Source organism: Cebidichthys violaceus, unplaced genomic scaffold (genome assembly GCF_023349555.1).
Source record: "Cebidichthys violaceus isolate CVI_PGR_0920_01 unplaced genomic scaffold, fCebVio1.0.p SCAF_20, whole genome shotgun sequence".
In the NCBI taxonomy this organism is placed as follows: domain Eukaryota; kingdom Metazoa; phylum Chordata; class Actinopteri; order Perciformes; family Stichaeidae; genus Cebidichthys; species Cebidichthys violaceus.
The window spans coordinates 8,179,510-8,200,963 of NW_027176373.1; the positions used below are offsets into that span (position 1 = coordinate 8,179,510).

General features: G+C 41.2%; 1 protein-coding gene across 1 annotated transcript in view; it reads left to right on the forward strand.

The window, feature by feature from the left end:
- The first annotated feature begins 19,762 nt into the window (after positions 1-19,762).
- ubl3a (ubiquitin-like 3a) overlaps positions 19,763-21,454 on the forward strand; it is a 30,151-nt gene continuing 28,459 nt past the window's right edge. Inside the window, exon 1 of the mRNA XM_068716042.1 lies at positions 19,763-20,431. Coding sequence (XP_068572143.1) covers positions 20,402-20,431 — 30 coding nt within the window. The 5' untranslated portion in view covers positions 19,763-20,401. The remainder of the gene's footprint in view (positions 20,432-21,454) is intronic.

Here is a 21,454-nt window from a genome sequence, read left to right on the forward strand (position 1 = left end):
CGTTTGTCAATATCAAAGCCATGTGCACGCGTCATTCTCTCCACCTACCTGTCATTGGCACCATGATCTAGTCCACCACCTTTTCATTTAGAGGGTCACTACTAGATCAACATTATAACTATATTTTAAAAGTTGTTGTTCATATTATAATTAATACCAAACAAAAGACAGAATCATAACAGGACACTTTTAACCTACAGTGCCAAATAACCTTTCCTTTGCTTATATCTGTATTTTTTCTGTATTTTTTTTCATCTTTTGTTTCTTTTATCTGCTTTTGTTACGTTTGTTATTTTTGTTTGCACTGTCTTGTTGTCTGATGTCAATGATCGCTTCCTCCCTCCCATATACATAAACACTGAGCTCTACTGTTGTATGTATTTACCATGATGTTTTCAATTGTGAAGTCAAATCAAAATAAATAACTGACGTTTCCCTGCTTTTTTGAATATGTCATCAGTCTAATAGAGGGAGCCACTTGAGCTGTCTGAAACTCATTCTAGATTTATTTGGGTCAATTTGGATGATATTTGGATGACATTTTTTTTTACAATTTGATTTCTTTTCAAATGATTTTGAAATATTTTGCTCATGACAAGCTAAGAATTTCAATCAATTACTGATTGATTTAAAATGGTCTCAGGTGTTTGAGTTTAGGTTCCCTTACTGATTAGTTGATACAGCCTGTGGCTCTATTGTTAGACAATTTTATTTTATGTTGAAAATTTACCGGACAAAGGTCCATGACTGACATGGAATGCAACTTTTTATTTCACATACAATTTTTTTCTTGTTCCCATGTCGGTAGGAAAATGTGCATTAGACAACTTAGTTTGACTCCCTAGGTGAGGGATTTGTTACTAAAATGCACAAAGGCTCAGTTTGTAAGAGCAGAGCCCTGTAGTCTGAGACAAGACCAAGACACTGTGATGATTGGTCACCCCCTGAGAAACCAGACCTGATGATAGTCATTTCTACTCAACAGCAAATCTGTGGAAAACAACCACTTTTCTCAACAGGCATTTTGCACAGCCAGGAGTCTGCAGCCAGCATAAGAAGCCCATCATAACCCTGTGTCTATCGAGGTTGTGTTCACTGAAGTGAGCATATCAAGCCTCTGCAGAAGACTGGCAGACCGGTTTGATTAATTGCTTCTTTTTTTTTCTGGATAAGAGAAGAGACATCCCATAAAGTTTTTTTTCTTATCTCTTTTTCTTTTCTATTGGACGTTCTTGTTATAACAATGTGTTTTATTTAATAATGATGTGTGCATGCATGTGTGTAGGACCAATGTAAAAATCAAATACATTTTTTTATATTAACAGTATATTTTTAAGGTGTGAAGTGGGTTGGAAATTTATATTTTATATAAAGAGCATGCCTACAAACTGAAAAAGTTGAAATATGTATTTTTTACCCAATATTATTGAATATTTGCAATCATTTTTGTATGCACTGTCAAATTTTAGTTTGGTAGTTATTCACATGATGTAAGTTTGGTCATTAATTTAAAAAAGTAGACTTACAGTATATATTTACTTTACTTATTCTAAGTGTTGTATATTTGAGTACAAATGAGTAAATAGGACATCAATATGTGCCTCAATGGAAGCACAACACCAAAGCACACACAGACACATGTTTAACTTAACTGGGGAATCTGTGTTCCTGTATTTTGACATCTGTGGTGGAAAAAAATCTTTTTAACCTCCCTGTGAGAAATAACCGAGATGACGAACTTCTTAAAGTATTAAAATCATATTTAAAGAACAGACAATTTGTAATAATTCAGCTGAATGGATAGAGCTCTTTTCCCACAGATGGTTCGGAGTTCTAACAACAAGGAACAGTATAACAAAGTATAATATGCACATTATCTCGCCCCCTTCCCCCTCCCCCCCTTCGCAGATGTCCTCCTCCTCTGCCTGCCGATGCATCCACCAAGGCCGAGTTCCCTGCCTTGGTATTGTTATTGAGGGAAGAGGGTTAGACATGAAAATACATTCGATATGATAACATTTATTATTTGGGTTTAAATGAATATATGCAGGTTTAAGCCATACAAGTTATAACTAAGAGAATGGTATGATACATTTCTCCAACAACATCTTGTACCTGTCTTGTAGGAACATAAATCTAACAGCACAGTCACATTGGAACAGGCCTCTCCTGGGGGCAACACCCTGGACATGATTCATGTCATAAACTGGAAATATCTGTTCTCCACATTTTGTACATTTATTGTGATTATGAGTAAACTGTAAGGACGTTAAGGTTAGGCTAAACTTTAGAATTAGGCTGAACTAGAGCCTATGGTTAAGGTAAGTCTCCAGGAAATTAATGTAAGTTGAAATAATGTGCCCAAAAGTCATGAAAACACTACTGTGTGTGTGCTTGTTTGTGTGTGTGCCATAACTATCTCCAATTAAGAAAGCATTTTAGTCATTATTGCTGGCTGCTTCTGAAAGTCAACGTGATTCAAAGTGAGGGACCAATCAGGTGCGATTTCTGAGTACCAGCCTCCCTCTGCACCAATCACGTGAGGGCTGACTTCCTCAGGCCTGGTGCATGTCTGAGTTGACTGACTCTATAGAAAAACAATTTGTTTTTATTTGACAGTGTCTTGCATGAGGAATTCTTTTTTTTATAGAATGAACATGCTGATCTGTTTGAAGCAGCGTTTAAATGGTGGTTTGCACCACCATTTCACCTTTGCTGTATACTGTTATACAACCTGTTCCTCCACTGGGTGATGCTGTTTTAAAGGACAAGGCTAGCTTGAGTTTACGTACGTCCTACTTATCATGGTCACAGCCTTTCTGTGAATTCTACCACCACCTCAGAGTATTGTAAAGGTCTCACTCATATTATGTAAATATATCATTCAGAAGCAGCAGATAATACACATAGAAATATTTTTGTCACTTCTGTTTCCACAATTATATCCTTCAACAAGTGTAACAATTCAGCGTACTTAATCACTTTATAGGCCTCACAAAAAGTGCGGAAAGTTTAACAAAGAAGTTTTCTAAGTGGGAGACAATTCAAGTCAAGAGGCAAGTGCATCTATGCCTATGTGTGAATGGGGAAGACAGCTCTAGAGCGTGTGTGTGCATGTTCTTGAGCTTTTAAGCGGACAAAGCGTTGCAAAAGCTTGAGTAGGAGGCTATGCAATTGTTGAGTTCTTGTGAAATCAGATTTGTCAAGCTGCACTCATGGTTGCATATCATGAGTCATCTTGCGCCTCTTCTATGTGTGTGTGTGTGTGTGTGTTTGTGTGTGTCTTTTGTATGAGACTGTATTGGTGTTTTGGCAGTGAATGTAGTGATGTATGTGCTTGTTATTTATATATGGTTGTATGAACTATGTGTGCTAACTGTATGTTGACTTGTAGCCGGTACACAGAAGACAGAAGTGTGTAGTGTATTGCATTGTAGAAAAAGAAAGACAGGCATGGGCAGAAAGACAAAGAGAGTGACTAACACCATGTGGAACAACACTAACCATGATGTGCCTTCTGTTGAAAAATCTGCACTAATACATTACATTACATTACATTACAGTCATTTAGCAGACGCTTTTATCCAAAGCGACTTACAATAAGTGCATCAACATTGGTAATCAAAAGAACTACTAGTCACCAGAAGTCATAAGTACATTTCCTTTTCCAAACAAGCATCTAAGAGCATGAAGCAGAGCATAACTCAGAGCCAAAGTACAGGGCAGAAACAAGAAAAACAGTTAGTGCTATAAGTAATACGAATACAATAAGTGCAACAAGCTAGTATGAAAACAATAAGCGCTAAGTGGAAGGCTCAGGGTAGCACTTTCTGAAGAGGTGGGTTTTCAGCCTGCGCCGAAAGATGGGCAGCGACTCCGCTGTCCTGACGTCAGTGGGAAGTTCATTCCACCACTGTGGGGCCAGGACAGAAAACAGCCGTGACCGGGTCGATCGGCTGCCAGGACCTCTGAGCGACGGGGCAACCAATCGCCCCGAGGCAGCAGAGCGAAGTGGTCGGGCGGGGGTGTAAGGCTTGACCATGGCCTTGAGATAGGAAGGAGCTGTTCCTTTCACTGCCCTGTAGGCTAGCACCAGAGTCTTAAACTGGATGCGAGCTCTTACAGGTAGCCAGTGTAGAGAACGGAGAAAGGAAGTTGTGTGGGAGAACTTGGGGCGATTGAACACCAGGCGAGCTGCGGCTTTCTGGACAAGCTCCAGAGGTCTGATGGCCGACGCCGGGGCTCCGGCGAGTAGAGAGTTGCAGTAGTCCAGGCGGGAGATGACAAGAGCCTGGATGAGAACCTGCACCGTCTCGTCAGTCAGGAAGGGACGAATCCTCCTGATGTTGTAGAGCAGGAATCTGCAGGAGCGAGTAACGGATGAAATGTTTGCCGAGAATGACAGTTGGTCATCCAGGGTCACACCCAGGTTCCTCGCAGTCCGAGTTGGCGTCACCACGGTATCATCAATGGTGATGGACAGGTCCCGGTGCGGGCAACCCTTCCCCGGGAGGAACAGTAGCTCAGTTTTGTCTAGGTTGAGCTTGAGGTGGTGTGTCGTCATCCACTTCGAGATGTCAGCCAAACACGCAGCGATGCGCGTCTCCACTTGGGTGTCACCGGGGGGAAATGACAAGACCAGCTGGGTGTCATCGGCATAACAATGGAAGGAGAAGTCATGCGAGCGAATAACAGAACCCAGAGATGTTGTGTAGAGCGAGAAGAGAAGGGGGCCCAGAACTGACCCTTGCGGAACCCCCATAGTCAGCGTGCGTGGTTCCGACACGGCCCCCCTCCAGGTCACCTGGTAGGATCGACCCGTCAGGTAGGATGCAAACAGGGAGAGTGCAGAGCCTGAGACGGCCATCCCCTCGAGGGATGAGAGGAGGATTTGATGGTTCACAGTGTCAAACGCCGCAGACAAGTCCAGGAGAATCAGGACAGAGGAGAGAGAGTTAGCTCTCGCGGCGTGAAGCGACTCTGTCACCGCAAGGAGGGCCATCTCTGTCGAGTGACCCACTTTGAACCCGGACTGGTGAGGGTCCAAAAAGCTGTTTTGGTGGAGATAGGAAGACAGTTGGTTAAAGACAGCACGTTCAAGTGTTTTGGATAGAAAGGGTAGAAGAGAAACCGGTCTGAAGTTCTTGACATCAGAGGGGTCAAGTGATGGTTTCTTCAGAAGGGGGGTGACTCTGGCGGCCTTGAAGGCCGTGGGAAAGTTGAAAATTGATGAGGTGGGTGAGGAAAGGAAGGAGTTCAGTCGCAATAGACTGAAGAAGAGGGGAAGGGATCGGGTCAAGGGAGCACGTGGTGGGGCGGTTAGATGTAACAAGGTTGAGGACCTCGTTAGGGGAGAGAGGAGCCAGAAAGGGTAAGATGGGGCGTGGAGATGGGAGGGAGAGCTGTGGGGGCAGGATTGGACAGGGAGAGAGGGGCTGAGAGAAGGAGGATCTGATATCGTTGACCTTCTTGTCAAAGAAGTTGGCGAAATCATCAGGGAGAAGGGAGGAAGTAGGAGGAGGGGGTGGGGGTTGGAGGAGTGAAGTGAAAGTTTCAAAGAGTTTTTTAGGATTGGAAGCAGAGGTTAGGATTTTAGAGCGGAAGAACGCAGCTTTAGCAGTAGATAGAGAGGAGGAAAAAGTGGAAAGAAGAGCTTGGAAGTTAAGAAGGTCCTCCGGGAGTTTGCCTTTTCTCCATTTACGCTCAGCCTCTCTTAGGCTCCGTCTATCAGTACGCACTGAGTCCGACAGCCACGGGGCAGGTGGAGTTGGGCGTGCAGGCCTGGAGGTGAAGGGACAGAGTTTGTCCAAAGTAGAAGTTAGGGTGGAGAGGAGAAGATCAGTAGCAGTATCAGGGGATAGGAGAGAGAAGGATTCAGGGTCAGGGAGAGCAGAGGTGACAGAAGAGGAAAGATCAGCAGGGTCAGGGAGCGGAGATGACTCCGGGTAGAAACCATGTGGGTAGGTGGAGGAAGTGATGGGGCAGAGGATAGGGAGAGGAAGTAGGACATGAAATAGTGGTCGGAGAGCTGGAGGGGAGTGACAGAGAGGTTAGCAGTAGAACAGTGCCTAGTGAAGATAAGATCCAGCTGGTTGCCGGCCTTGTGGGTAGGAGGAGAAGAAGAGTGGTAAAGGTCAAAGGAGGAGAGGAATGAAAGAAGAGGTTCAAGCTTATCGGTCTGGATGTTGAAGTCACCGAGCAGGATGAGCGCCGAGCCATCGTCATGGAAGTGCGAGACTAATGTGTCGAGCTCCTCCAGGAACTCACCAAGAGGCCCTGGTGGGCGATACACAACAGCAATGGTGAGCTTGACTGGATAAGTGACAGTAACAGCATGAAATTCGAAAGAGGACGGGGAGAACTGAGGAAGAGAGACAAGAGAGTATTTCCATTTTGGGGAAATTAGCAGGCCAGTACCACCACCCCGCCTCGCAGCTCTGGAAGTGTGAGAGAAAGAGTACACATCTGACAGAGCTGCGGGTGTGGTGGTGTTTTCTGGTGTGATCCAGGTCTCAGTTAGAGCAAGAAAGTTAAGGGAGAGCAAGGAAGCGTAGCCTGAGATGAACTCAGCTTTCGGCACTGCCGACTGGCAGTTCCAGAGCCCCCCCGCCACCACTTGCTCGCCCCGAGCTGAGAGAGTAGGATAGATGAGGTTATGAGGTTAATACAGAATTGTATTAACCTCATAACCTATGTCAATTCTGTTAATACAGAATTGACATACAAATGAGTGACAGAGTTGAATAATGGAATAAAGGTGTTCACTCTGACTGTTGATTTACAGTGGCCCTTCTCTTTAAGTGGAGAATTGGACCCTGCCATGTCAGGAAAAACTTAGTGTTTAGTGCTAATCATCAAATGTTAGCATGCTGACAAGATGGTGAACATGGTAATTAACATACCTGCATGTTAGCATGCTGCCATTAGCCTTTAGCTCTTTATATACAGTCTACCATACAGCCTCAGAGCCAATAGCATCACTGTAGACTCTTAGCCTTATAAAACCTCCTTAATTGTGAGAATAAGCATATTTCAACCATCCAGGGGAAAAAAACGAAGGATAATCTAAAAAGAAATGAAAATAAAACACTACAAGGTATGAATGTACAAGCTCATTCTTTATGTCTAAAAATATACAGTATGTGGCCCTGACTTGAGACACAGATATTCTTCTAATCAAATTGTTAAGTTAAGCTAAGAAGCTAAGTGTTCAGTTAGAACTGGCCTGCCGTAAATACACTTTTAGTTGACAAATATCCATGCTTGATCAACAAATTAATTATAAAATATGTTAGATGTACTTAAGTATTTTGTTATTGGTATGACAATACTCACTCTCTGCTACATCTGATGGTGTATGATAAATGATGGGTTGTTTCTTTCTGTATTTCTGTGTATTGTTGTGTACTACTCCATGGTCCCAATCTCCATTATCAGTATATTGTTAAAATAACAATTATCAGTTTCTTGCATTGTGCCTTTATGAATCTGTTCTTCTGCATGTATCTAAGCCCTCTCCATAGATCTAAGCTCTGACCAAGGTTGTACTCCATTAGCCACAAATCAATTCAACCTCAAGCAAGCTTCAGCAGACACGGATTGATAGGTTTAGATATGTACTGAGAAAGTAATTACATTCTGCAGAAGTTGGCACGATAAAACATCTAATAAAACATGCATTGCTTCCAGGATCAAATGCATCCTCGTGCTTCAAATCTGTCAAAGGAGCAAAGAAATAATAATATTTACTGACAGGGTGTTATTTGTGTAGGTTTTCTAGCTGACATTTGATGATACACACTGTGAATATAATGGGGGTGCTGTGATTAGCACTGACAAATGGAGAACAGATTGGAAACATTGAAAAAATAAGAAATATGTTCTTAACAGCAGTGTTAAACATCCGTTTATTGATCCCTAATCAATACCTTTGGTCTGTTACATTCTCCATTGAGTCTCTCCATCAGTTTGAATGCTGTGTGTGTGCTGCCGTTTCATCATACAGCCAAACAAATCCAGCTCGAGATGAAACTGAAATGTTAAAGGAGTTGCTCAGTATTGTCTTAATTCAATATTGAGAGAAGAACCATCAATGATTACATTAGCTGAAAGATGTGGAGGAAGAAAAGGAGAGAGGGAAATAAGATGTGAATAAAATACAAACAATAAAGTAACAAGTATGAGTGGAACTAGCTTTGCTGCCTCAATGTGTAGAGCATGTTGAGACTGGAAAGGCTGAATAAGGCAATCAGGTTAGCAACACATTACAGGTTTGATTACACTGATTATACTGCAATCACAGAGCCAATATAAGAATATTTCCCAGTTGGGAATTGCAAATAAGGCATTTCTCTAGCGTCACACTTTAACAGACTGAACAAATAAGCCATCATGGGAACCGGGGCTAATGTTTTTATCATTTATTTGATCTTTTACACCTGTGTGTCTATGCATCTGTTGTTTTGATGTTTTTCTGCACCATGGTAGCCAAAAATCTATAACTTTAAATAGCAAGACCATTTTCAGACCAACTCAAGTGTGTAAAAAAACACAGAGCCAGTCTTGACACTCTCACACTTTGCTTTGTTCACAGTGTGATTGAAAAACAAAGTTATGTCACAGTGATAACTGAATTGTAAAATCCTGTTTGTTATAAACCAATATGCAGCCTTTTGGCATCTGTTACGCCTTTAACTTGGATCATTTTACTGTTTCACCACCACATTAAACAACAAGCTGGCTTTTTAAAAAAAAATGAACACAGGGCTGTTTCATTTGACCTCTCTAGTGGAACATTTGAACGTCTGTTGTATCTCTGAGCACAACCAGCATCTGTTAGGTTGCTCTTTAAAGATGCAGTAAAAGATTTTGTTATAGCAGCCCAGGGAAACCCAACTTTCCTCCAAGTTCACTAATGATGTTTTGAAACTTACCACTGTTCACAGTTTAGTTTTAAACCCTCCAAAGTGAGCGGGGCGGAAGATTGAGGATTTGGTCACTCTCACAAATTCAAAGCGTGTACTTTGAAAAGAGGTATTATAAGTAAATATGTGCCTGTGTTTTGTTTTTATCAGACTCTTATAAGTCTCTTCTATTTAGGACTTTTGGATGCAGAATTGTGACACATTTATTAATGGACTGACCAGCTAAAATAATCATACTGATTAAAATTTACAGCTGTATTTGATATTAGTAAAAAGACATTATTATTACAATAAACCCATATTAAGGACACACTGGCAACGTAGTTTCATTATAGGGGTGGATACAATGACATGCACACCTTTACAGTGCCATTACTTTACATATTCACTTTGTGAATCTTATAATTTACATGAGATACTTTGTAAAATTCAGCCCAGTATCATGGCAGATCATAAAGTAGTCACGACATGCAATCTATTGGTATCGTGTACATCGGTGAGGATGAAAACAATGCCACTGGAAAGTCAATAAGAATCCTTTTTTTGTGGTGGACACACAAATGAAATGCTTCATTTTGACTTTGCAACAATCAGAGCAAGTGATGTAGTATTAAATATCGACAAAGACCACTTATGGTGGGAAGGTAGATGGTTCCAACAAACACTGGACTTTCAACCACGAGACCGAAGTTTGACATTACGTGTTCCAACGTTCGTGATGTTTTTCCTAAAACTAACTCAGTGGTTTTGTTGCCTAAACCTTACTTTTGTTTTGTAATGTAATGTTGTCCCGAAAAAGAAGTTGTTCCATGCAACATGAAAGGATTGACGTGAATGCATAATGTCAAATAGTGTGTGCACCTTGTCGAGTAATAATCCAGGTCGTTTCTTTATCTGATTTACAGCTGCTTGACTGTAACATTTCAGGAAGCAATCATTTAATTCAGGGTCAATTTAAAAAAACAAAACAGTACCTCCGATAAAAACGCTGAATCACTCTAGGCCATTGTTGCCTAATCAACCTTGTGTTTGTGTGTGTCAGTGAATGTGTGTGTTAGTGCTCACAGAGACACATCCGCTCTTGACTTTAAGCCAGTGAATTTCAGCTGATGGAAACTAAAGCAGGACATGAGGAGCCGACACACACACCCCTCCCCATAGACAACTTATTGAAGGGGATATATTATAACTCATCATAAGAATAATGTTTGTGTCTATAAGCATTTAATATATTTTACATCACAGGTGTGTAGGCTTTCGTGTGTTGTTGTTTGAAGCGTGAAATGCTGAATGGAACTTCCCTTGTGTCACCCCCTTCACATTTAGCTCTTGACACTGTTTGTGAGTCAAGCTTGGAGTTGTTTAGCCCTCTCTCTGTCTTTGTTTTTATTTTCAGCTTCTGCAATCACTGCCATGATCCGTGAATGTGAGAATGTTCTTTTCTGTTGTTTGTATCACAAGGTTACATGGTTACGTGAACAAAAGATAAACATTGAAGAGAACCAGCCACAGTCGATGGCGTCCAACAGTTGTTTTTGTTTTGAGCTCTATGGGGAAGACCGCCGCTCATCTAATCACAGCTATTTTGTGACATGATAACTGCCTGACATCCACATAGTAGCCCTAATGCCAGTGCTGATAACGCCCGCCTCACCCTCTACTTTATACCTGCCTAGTCACCATGAGAGAGGGAGGAAAAAGAAGACGAACAATAGAGGGGGAGGTGAAGAAGGAAGGCTGACTCCGGTGCGCAGAGGTTGGCACAGAGGTTGGCCTGCCACAAAAATGTGTGCGTGCCAATAATATCTGACTGCAACTACTGACATGAAAAGGGTTGAGACATTAATCACAACAATAGACACTATGATTACGTCAAGTATGCAGGAAGGGTGATAATAGTCACTTCAAATACATACAGGCTCGACAGTGTCACAGTGATAACTACAAAAAAAAACAATCAAGTTAAGAGAATCCCTGTTCTCTCTAAAGAAAAGAATGTCTGTGAATGTGAGCGTGAATGGTTGTCTGTCTCTTATGTGTCCGCCCTGCGATAGTCTGGCTACCTGTCCTGGGTGTACCCTGCCTTCTCCCAGTGTCCGCTGGGATCAGCTCCAGCTCCACACGACCCTGAACAGGATAAGCGGTTAAAGGCAATGGATGGACAGATGGTGCCAGCAGTGCAAGCATTTGTGAGATTTTATGATATCATCACCAGCATGAATGTCAGGACAAAATGAGAGTTTTTTATAAAAATTGTTGAAATCAGCTCACACTGAACCAAATACACCAATCTGATGGTGGGGATGAATGAGACGTCAGAGAATCATCATCAGGATACATCATCTGGGAACCACGAATACCACAGAAACTTCTGCAATCCATCAAATAGCTGTTGAAATATTTCCGTCTTGACCAAAGTGGTGGACCAACCTGTTAGAGCAGCTCAAGAAAGCCTCTCTCTCTCTCTTTCACACACACACACACACACACACACACACACACACACACACATGAACACACACACACACACACACACACACACACACACACACACACACATGAACACACACACACACACACACACACACACACACACACACACACACGCACACACACGTATACACACACACACACACACACACACACACACACACACAATCAGACAAAACCTGACAAACGTATACGTATACAGAAACGGCCTTACAGGTTTAACAGGAGAGCCAGTTAATAAGGTAATCTTAACTGAACAGAACATCCCTAGGACCTATTGTACAAACAGTAACAGAGAGAGAGAGACACACACACACACACACACACACACACACAAAATGCTAAGTAACTCCCACACACACTCAGGTAAAGAGGAAGATAACTAGAAGCATCTACTCTCTCAAGTGCAGGTGCACAGATACAAAATACAAGCTTTGAGCATACTTTATTCCCCTTCTGTGGCAAACAGATGGCAAAAACATCAGACGATGACAAATTGTTCTCACAGCACGGGGGGGGGGGGGGGGGGGGGGGGGGAGCGCGACTTTATCTATGACGAGTATTCAAATGTTGTCTTCTAGTATATCATCCAACAAACCACCAACTGCAACCGACACTTGTTCAAAACATCAAACACCCAAACGCAGTAACTTGAGATCTCAGATACAACTTGTATCTCAGATTTAACCTCCAGGAAAAAAAAGAGTCTATCAGAGGGCTCTCAGGACAAATCCCTGTGTATATTTACCACTGAGTGTGAGACAGGTAGGCAGATTAGAGGAGCACCCACCTCCTCCTGATCCTAACAACAACAGTTCATTATAGATAAGCCCAGGCTTATGATAATGTCTCCTGATAAATCTGAGCCAAATCCAACTCAGGTTTAGACTGTTGCTTTTGAGAGCAACATGATCCTGCGTAATAAAGGCAGTTCTTTGAGGATTGGTGACATTGTACCAGAGCTGCCAGTCACAGAAAGAGAATCGGTTCATGAGGGCTGTTAATGATGATGACAGGAGAGAGTATTTAAAATGCAGGCTATAGATGAATCCGGGAGCTCATTTACAGTTCAGTGAAATTATAGGAGGTTGGAACTGAGGTTTCTTCCTTTTGTTTACACGTTGAAGGCTTTATGTTGTCCAGATATTGGGCTATACAAATAAAATTGAACGGAATTGAATATAAATTGAGGGAAATGAGCAATGTGAATCAAGATATTATTCAGTCTTTATTCATAAGACAACAAATGCTAATGCATTACCATTTTTACTACACTATGCACACGGCCAGGAAGTAAAATTAATACCATAAACAAACATAAAAGTCAGAAACCAAGTAATATATTTTCTTGCAGTATGCCATATCAACATTAAGGTTAACAATAAACACCACATCAAAATCATACCTCCAACGGATCTGTAATTGTATTCCATCCATGTAGGCCTGTAGTGCTGCAACATTTAAGATAAATACATTTTGAAATTATATATGAGATCACTATACAAGAAGGCTGCCATCCTTATGAAAACATTAACCCTACCAACCATCCATCAATCTCGTTCATCATCAATAAACTTAAAAATATCTGCGATGGACGCAACAAGTACTAGCCAATCAGAGGCAGCCTATGGTGGGTCTTCGTGGAACAAACTACAGTAAATAACAAGCCGCGCAACTGACAAAAGCTGTAAGAGGTCATTTAATTGGCAAGGGTTGAAAGGGCACTTCAACATTTCCAAAAAACTCTCTTGCACACTTTTTGCTGGTGTGCCATTGCTTAAGCTAGACACTCGAGTCTAATTCCCTACCCCTGCCATAGACTATAACATTACCAAATGTGTATGCAAGTGAGGTGGCACCACAGTGATTTCGGCTTGTTTACTTCAGGTTACAACCCGTATTTGTCAATAGGTTTAAACATGTTGAAGAATCTACAACTATGCTAACGATTTTGTGATGCTGTAGCCTATGTAGACGCAGCTTTAAGCTAAATGCTAATGTTGGCATGCTAACTACTCTCAACGACAATGCTGATGTTTAGCAGGTGTAATGTTCGCCATCTGAAATTTGTTTGTTAGCATGGTAATTAGCACTAAACACAAAGTGCAGCTGAGGCTGACGGGGATGTCAGTTTGTTTTGCAGGTATTTAGTCATAAACCAAATGACTGGATAAATTAAACATTTAATGTGACGATGGCAAAAAAAAAGTCAGGGTGTTATGAAGGTTATGACAATTCATCCCCAGGGGGACATGAAAAAAATTTCATGACATTCCATCCAAGAGAGAGTAGAGACATGTCAATCACTTTACAGAAGAAATAGTCCCTATGAAAACTGGTCACAGCAAGGCAGGGTGAGTTATTCAAAAGAGTTATTGTCTTGAGGGGTGACCAAAATAAGATGGCACACTTAAAACCCAAACTATCTCCATGGTTATATACCACTCGATGAAAGTGAGATTTTTTTTATAATTTGGGTAACTTTACTCTTTCAGATTAGCCATGAGGGACAGTAGACGAGCAGGAAGGGGACATAAAACTGTGGTTATGGAGGGGAAATAATCGCTCACACCTCCTCTGGGAGAGCTGAACTGAATCGTCCTCCTAATCAGTGGACGTGAAGCGTCACGCTGGGTGTTGCGTTGTGTCGCAGGCTTACAACACCAACCTTTGCGCTTGCTTCAAGATCTCAGAATAGCCGATGGCACTCGTGCCTGTTAATAATCTGTGGGAAACATGGGGAGGCAGTGGCTGCAAGTACTGCTATGCTGAGCATCAGTGGTAACCACATTACATTACAGTCATTTAGCAGACACTTTTATCCAAAGTGACTTACAATTCAGAATCTATCTACACACCATAGACGCAGCTACGGGAGCAATTTTGGGGTTAAGTGTCTTGCTAGCAGAGCAGGGGATCGAACCACCGACCCTCTGATTGAAAGGCGGCCATGCTCTCCACTTAGCCACGGTCACCACCAAGTGTGTTGTGCATGCTGCCCTTCAAAGCCAAATAGTAGCGACTGTTTTGTAGTGACACTGGAAACAGGAATAGATCAAAGTTCATCTTCTGCTCTGTCAGCGTGCAAGATGATACTGTATACCAGTAAAGCAACTTTAATCATGATTTTTGACCTTTCAAACACAGAAACTCCTTTTCATGACCGGTGTTCTCTATATGTGCTTCATGTGCACTATATGTCTGTGTGTGGTCTGAGCGACACAGCAGGTGCTCAGATAAAAATGTAAATGAGAACAGAGACAAGAGGCTTAAAAGGATTACAGAGTTGTATTGTCTTTAGACAAAATGTAACGTTTATATTTGATCAGCAGACCTTAAAGAGAAGAACCGAGGGACTGTAGAGGTGAGGTGGTGGCTCATATTACACAGACCTGCACTGTCGAGCAAGTACAGGCAGGTACTGAGGAGGGAAACACACACACACACACACACACACACACACACACACACACACACACACACACACACACACACACACACACACACACACACACACACACACACACAGTGTACAGATGCACACTCTTGATCTAGATACATTTTGGGTTTGGTTGGAAGATATGAGATGTCAGCAAGTCAGATAATGATACACAAGCATTTATGGAAAAATGCTACATGTAGCTATGTTATGTTCTTGAACTCCAAAGATTTGTGTATATATTTAACAAAACATTACGTTTTTAAGGAGCAGGAAGACGCAATATTTTTTAAGATTTAACTTGAATTTGAACCAAGATAATTTTTTACACAGTCCATTCTTAATAGAACAAAAGACCACAACGACTGAAAAGATGAGAGTCTAACAGATTAATTCATGTGTTTCACATTAATTATTCATGTAATCAAAATTAGCTTTTTCCTAAATGGGAACACAACTTTTGTCCCCAATTGGACAAGCCGTCCCCAATTAACTGTTCTAAACTAGTCTGAAATTTGTCCTTGAGGACGGAAGGAACACACACACACACACACAGACACACACACACACACACACACACACACACACACACACACACACACACACACACACACACACACACCTCTCTACCCAGATGTATATATATATCAGTGGTGGGCCGTCAGGGCCAGCTAAGCCTTCTCTGCTGGCCTAAACAGAATCACAAAGTTATAGCTATTTTATAATTTAATAATTTTTCACAAATACACTACAAGTATTATAATTTTTTTCCCATTAGCTTATTTCTCATTGCACGGCTCCTGTCTTCCTCAGTTGCTCTGCTTCCAGCCTGCAGCGCTGCTTCCAGTGCAGCTTGTTTTAAGGAGAGCTCTTATCCAATCAGATTGAGCCTCTATTTCTCTATGTAAGGAGAGAGGCCCGATGCCCTTTAGGTAGACTTTGCAGATTAAAGTAAATGGGGACGATATTGTTGATTGTCATAGTGTTCAACCAATCAGATCTTTAGTTTGACATGTTGTGCGTATTCTTTGACATGCCAGAGCTACCTGCTAAATACGTCAGCATTAAGGTGCGCCGTGATTGGTCAGTGGGCCAGCAGCGTGACTTTTGTCCAAACAGAAAGCTAGCTAGCAGATCTTAGTGTTTAGTAAGAGTTCAAGTTGAAACATATGTAAGAAGTTATGACATTAACATGACATTTTTAGCGTTTTTAAACGGATTTCTGGAGAAGGACATTTCCAGAAAAGCTGGAAAATTTCTGGCTGACAGTGACGGAGAAGCGTTGCACATTTTATGGCTAAGAATGCGTTTCATTTGCAACTGAGCTCTTGGTGTTTGGAGCTGTTTGGAGCTATGCTACGCTAACCAAGGCAGCTACACGACAGGACACGCACAAGCTACATGCTTTTGAAAACGTTTGGAGAGACCTGAGTGGACTTTTTAAGTGAAGAGCAGCTGTGGTAAGTTAACTGATTTTGAGTCTTTACATCTGCAGTAGCGTTTCTGCAGTGTTCATTTGTCTATCATGTCGTTTTTATGAATAATATGAATGGCTCGTGCTCTAGCGCTGCAGTGTTGCTGGATTGATTTGTTGCTTTGTTGTCATATAAATATATGTGACTGGTTCTTGTGAGTTTTTCTTGTCATTGTGTTAATTACATTGATTTGGACTATATGCATTGTCCGTTAATTACGAAGCATCCCGTCATGCGCAGGGTTATTGTCTGGACAGTTGAATCCGTTCGGGCTTTTGTTTCCCCGCTAGCTTAGCTGCGGTGCCGCAGCCTCAACTGTTTTTTGTTATTGTTCCGGGTTCAGAGGTCACAAAGCCTGTTGTTTGTTACGTGAGCGCAGTCCACCGAAAACATTATATTTCCCACAATTTAAGCTTCTGCATTGTCAAAATTGTTCGGTTCTTAAGCCTCGTACCGAACGGTTTAATACGAATACGTGTATTATTACACTCCTAGAAACAAATAACCATAGCTGTGGCGTCATGATGAGCTTATTAGGAGATGGCTCAAGTCTAGTAGGACAGCATAGAAGGCCCAGGTATAAAATGCACGGACCGCCACTGACAACAACAATTTTGATAACCAATTCATCGTTTATGTCATTTATCAAGCTTCTCAAATGTGACAATTCACTCTTAATTTCTGTTTTATATCATCATATTGACTTCCTTTGGTTAAAGACTGTTGGTCAGACAAAACAAACAATTTGAAGCCGTCACCTTGAGAACATTTTTCAACATTGATCGTTGTACATATCAAAACAATTCAATGAGAAAATAATCAAGAGATGATTTAATAACGACAATAGTCATTAGTTGTTGCCCTATTTGGTAGCCGGAAATCATACAATGACCTTAATTTTGAAAACAAAGCCAACAAAAACAGATTCACACCTTGTGTGTGTGTTTGTGCAGGCATACTTTTGTGTGTGTGTGTGTGTGTGTGTGTGTGTGTGTGTGTGTGTGTGTGTGTATGTGTGTGTTTGTGAGAGTGTGTGTTAGACTCACTACCCCCTCTCCACTCTCCCTTTATGGTGGGGAGATTAGGTAGTTAATCCTGTAGATCTCAGAGAAAAGCCACTCCTGATGCCACAATGGATTTCACTCAGTCCACCAGAGAGAGGACAGACCTGCTGCCGATACGCATCTCGACCTCTGACGGAAACAGGGCCCACACACACACACACACACACACACACACACACACACACACAAATCAACACACAAGGCGGAGCACTTCACCAAGGACAGGATATTATATTACATATGTATTAGATGCATGCTATAAATAACATCACAACCATATTGAACTAATATTATGAAACACACTCTTTAAGATAATGCTTACTGTATTTAATCCATGTAATACCTACTGTATTGTATGAAATAAATGTAATACTTATGACATGTCTGATATATCCAGTAAAACCAGTAATTCACACCCAAAAGTCTCTCAGGCTGTTTACAAAGTCCATTGTTGTATTGTTTCAGCTCTGTAGGACATTCTTCACTTTCCATGACAGCACATGCAGTCCTGGATACTGATTTGCTTATTTATTGATTAAGTCATTACGCAGGGGTGAACATTCTTTCCCCCTTGTCTTATCCTCTAAGTAACTGATCACTTCCCATGGACCAACTGTCACCTTGCATGACTGCAAATAGAACTGTAAACAGTCCCTTTTGAGTGCTACAGTGAATCCCAGAAGACTCAAGTTGAAGGACAGTAAATCCAGATCTAGCAGTGCTGTTCTGCAGCTGAGGGTCCTGATCTTTAACCTTTCCAGATGTGACAGGCACTTTAGAGTTTTCTTAGTGGTTAATAAAGTATCATGTTGTTATTTGTTAGAAAAGGCTGGATTAAAACTTTTCTACAGCCGCAAAAAAGACAGTTAAAGATTCATTCTTGTGTTTGGATGAGGTGTAGCATATAAACACTATCAACAGTCTGTCATGAACAGTAAGGAATTGATTATCCCCACCCCTTCACCTCTCTGAGCCTCTTTTTTATTTTTTTTTTCAGCTGCTTGTTTCTCAGGGGTGTGTGTGCAGTCATACCTCCAGCCTGAGCTGCACTCTCTCCCACTCATGCTCCCACTACTTACAGCACTCTCGTTCCTGTTCAACCAACCATCTGGGGACTGCCGCCATGTTCTTAAAGGGGCTGCATCAAGTAGCACGTTGAGAAAGACTAAACCCGGATATAAAGTAATTCTGACTTCAAAATAAAACATAAACTTAAAATGTAACATCAAAATACATCAAAATACACCTAAAACACGATGCCTTCCATCAAAAGTGTATTGAACATGTTGGAATAAATAGCATTTTCATTTTAAAATGTATTGTCTTTATGTTTTATGTTCATCAATAATAATGATTAAATAATACAATAATGCAACACTGACAGGGCGACACTGCATGCTCAAACTTTTGATAATTTAAATACATTTTGTTACCAATGTTTCTGTTCCTTTACTTATTAAAATGTTTAATTCAGACTTTTACTTGTAATGGTGTCACAACCTGGCTTATGAGCCATGACAAACATGGGAGAGCCACGTGGCAATGGTTTAACACAAGTAACTTATTTAACAAATATTGAAAAGGCTGGGAGTGTGAATAGCTGTATAAATCAGTAATGCAAGGTGTGCATGAGGGGTGAGGTGGTGAGTGTTGTAAGGTGCACACAAGGAACTAAAGGAAAACTGAGGTGACGCTGCAGTCTAAGGCCTTCATGACAGAAGAGGATTATAAGAGTGAGGGTGAGCAGACCAGTTTATTTAATTAAAGAGAGGTAAAGGAACTTTCTTTAAGCAAATGATTTGAGTTGGATGAATGCAACCCCATTTTACACAACCTTACACCTCTTCTATTTTTATGCCCCCACTTTTAGAACAGTGCTATGGAGTAAGAGTATCAATGATACAGAAATCTATATAGAGTATCTACTTTTCTGGTATTCTTTACCATTATAAGAAGCATGTATACAAGTGTGTAGGTACAAGTATATGCCATTACTTGTTGTACCTACACAATATATTTTCACCTGCTGCACCTGCTGCACATGTTCATATTGTCCATACTGTAAAGGTAATACATCTTAGCATATTCATTTCACACTGTTCATACTGTTCACACTGTATTTCTTAGGGTATTCATATCTATCCATATCATATATATATCCTATACTTTTTATTCTATACAGGCCTATTCTATTTATCCTATGCATAAGCTTACTCTGTTCTTTCCTGCTTTTTCCTCGGTAATAAAATCACCAAAAAGTAAAAAAAAAGAACGCGCATACCGCACAAGACAGATCAAAGCGGGTTTATTTTGTAATGAACATCCGGAAGCCCCACGTGTGTTTCCGTTCCTGCACTGACGTTAGTTTTGAGAGGCAGGCTGACAGCTGAACGTAAAGGTACAGCGACGCAGTAACATTAGGCTCACAACAATCATAACAAACTCCCGTTTTAAAGAGAAGGACCGACAGATTTCGCCGCGTGACGCGTCTTAGGCACCGACCGGCGGACGTGTTTAAGTTCACCAGAGGACGGTAACCGTTAATCTTGCGGATATTTTTTTGTTCTTTTTCACCAAGAGAGAAAAAAGATCCGTGTCCGGATGTGCCAGCAGTGTTGGGCTTTTTTTTCGCATGGCGTAGGCACCTTTTTCTAAAGCCGGATATTCTTGATGTTTGGTGGGTCGGAGGAGGCCCTCGGGTCGACAGTGTGTCCCGCTCACATTAACCTTACCTGCAAATGTCCCAATTTGTGTGGGAAATGATCAACGGACGGATTGTGCAATAGAGAGGAAGAAAGCGTCGCAACACATCCCGACTAAAAAGTCACCGGGATTACGTGTTGTTTTTGTTTGCTGCTCGAAACCCAAACAACAACAACAACAACGACGTTTGTTTGAGCTCTTACAAGGGAGACGGAAAGAGGAGATATTTGGTTCCTTGTCTCGTGTGACTCTGTGTGTGTGTGTGTGCGTGTGTGTGTGTGAACCCCTCCGAGGAAAACCTTCACGATGACGGGCAGCAGCACCCCAGCGGACATGGTGAGAGGATTTCACACTTAACCATTTACATCCATTCATTTCCTCGGGAGGCGGAGAGTGTTCTTGAAGGGTTACTTCTGGTTTTATTTGTGTGATTCGAGAACATCGCTGTATAGACCAATGTGACATTTTGTTTATGAACTATAACATAACATCGTAGTGCAACTTGGAAAGGAAACTGCCATTTTAACTTTATTCTTATCAGTGTTTGCAAGTTTTACCTCCTTAACTTAAACTCGTGTATACCTTTTTATATTTTGATGACCATTTTTGAAATGTATGTATGTATATGTATGTATTGTATGATGGATTTTTCCGATAGTTCCAGGTAGCCATTGGCTCCCATTGATTTCTCTGTAGTATTAAACTCTATACGCACACTACCGACACATGTTCATGTTCTGTAATCACAGTTAACACCAAGTCTGCATTAATGTCTGAGTGTCACATGACTACAGATATTTAACTCCAAGATAGATTTGAAAGTTTCCACTGAATTGCATCAGGATGTTAACGGAAGTCTGACTAAATGAACGCAGACTTGATGTTCATTAGAGGTGAAACGGTGACGTTATATATTAATAAGTTGAATGAGGAGATTTATTGCCAGTTTTGATCACAAGTAGCCATTTATCAAGCGTTAGCTGGTTTGGAATTTGCTGATTTCTCTGTTTTATAGAACTGTATATTAAACACATTTGGTTTCAGACTGTTGGTCAGTAAAACAAACTATTTGAAGATGTCAACTTGAGCTTTGGGAAATTGTGATAAGCTTCTGTCGGTATTTAAAAAATAATAATTTATGGACTAAATGAGTAACTGGAAAAGTAATCGTATCAGTAATAAAAAATAAAGTTAGTCTCTGCCCTGATGCTCATTGCGATGGATTACAAAACTTGTTGTGCCCCTCCATCGTCACAGAAAGCAAAGCTGGACAGCAGTTGAGCAGAAGGCGAGGTGCCGGTCTGAAGTGCACAGTGACCGGTAATTTAATTGCCTACTACAACCCCATCATGTCACACC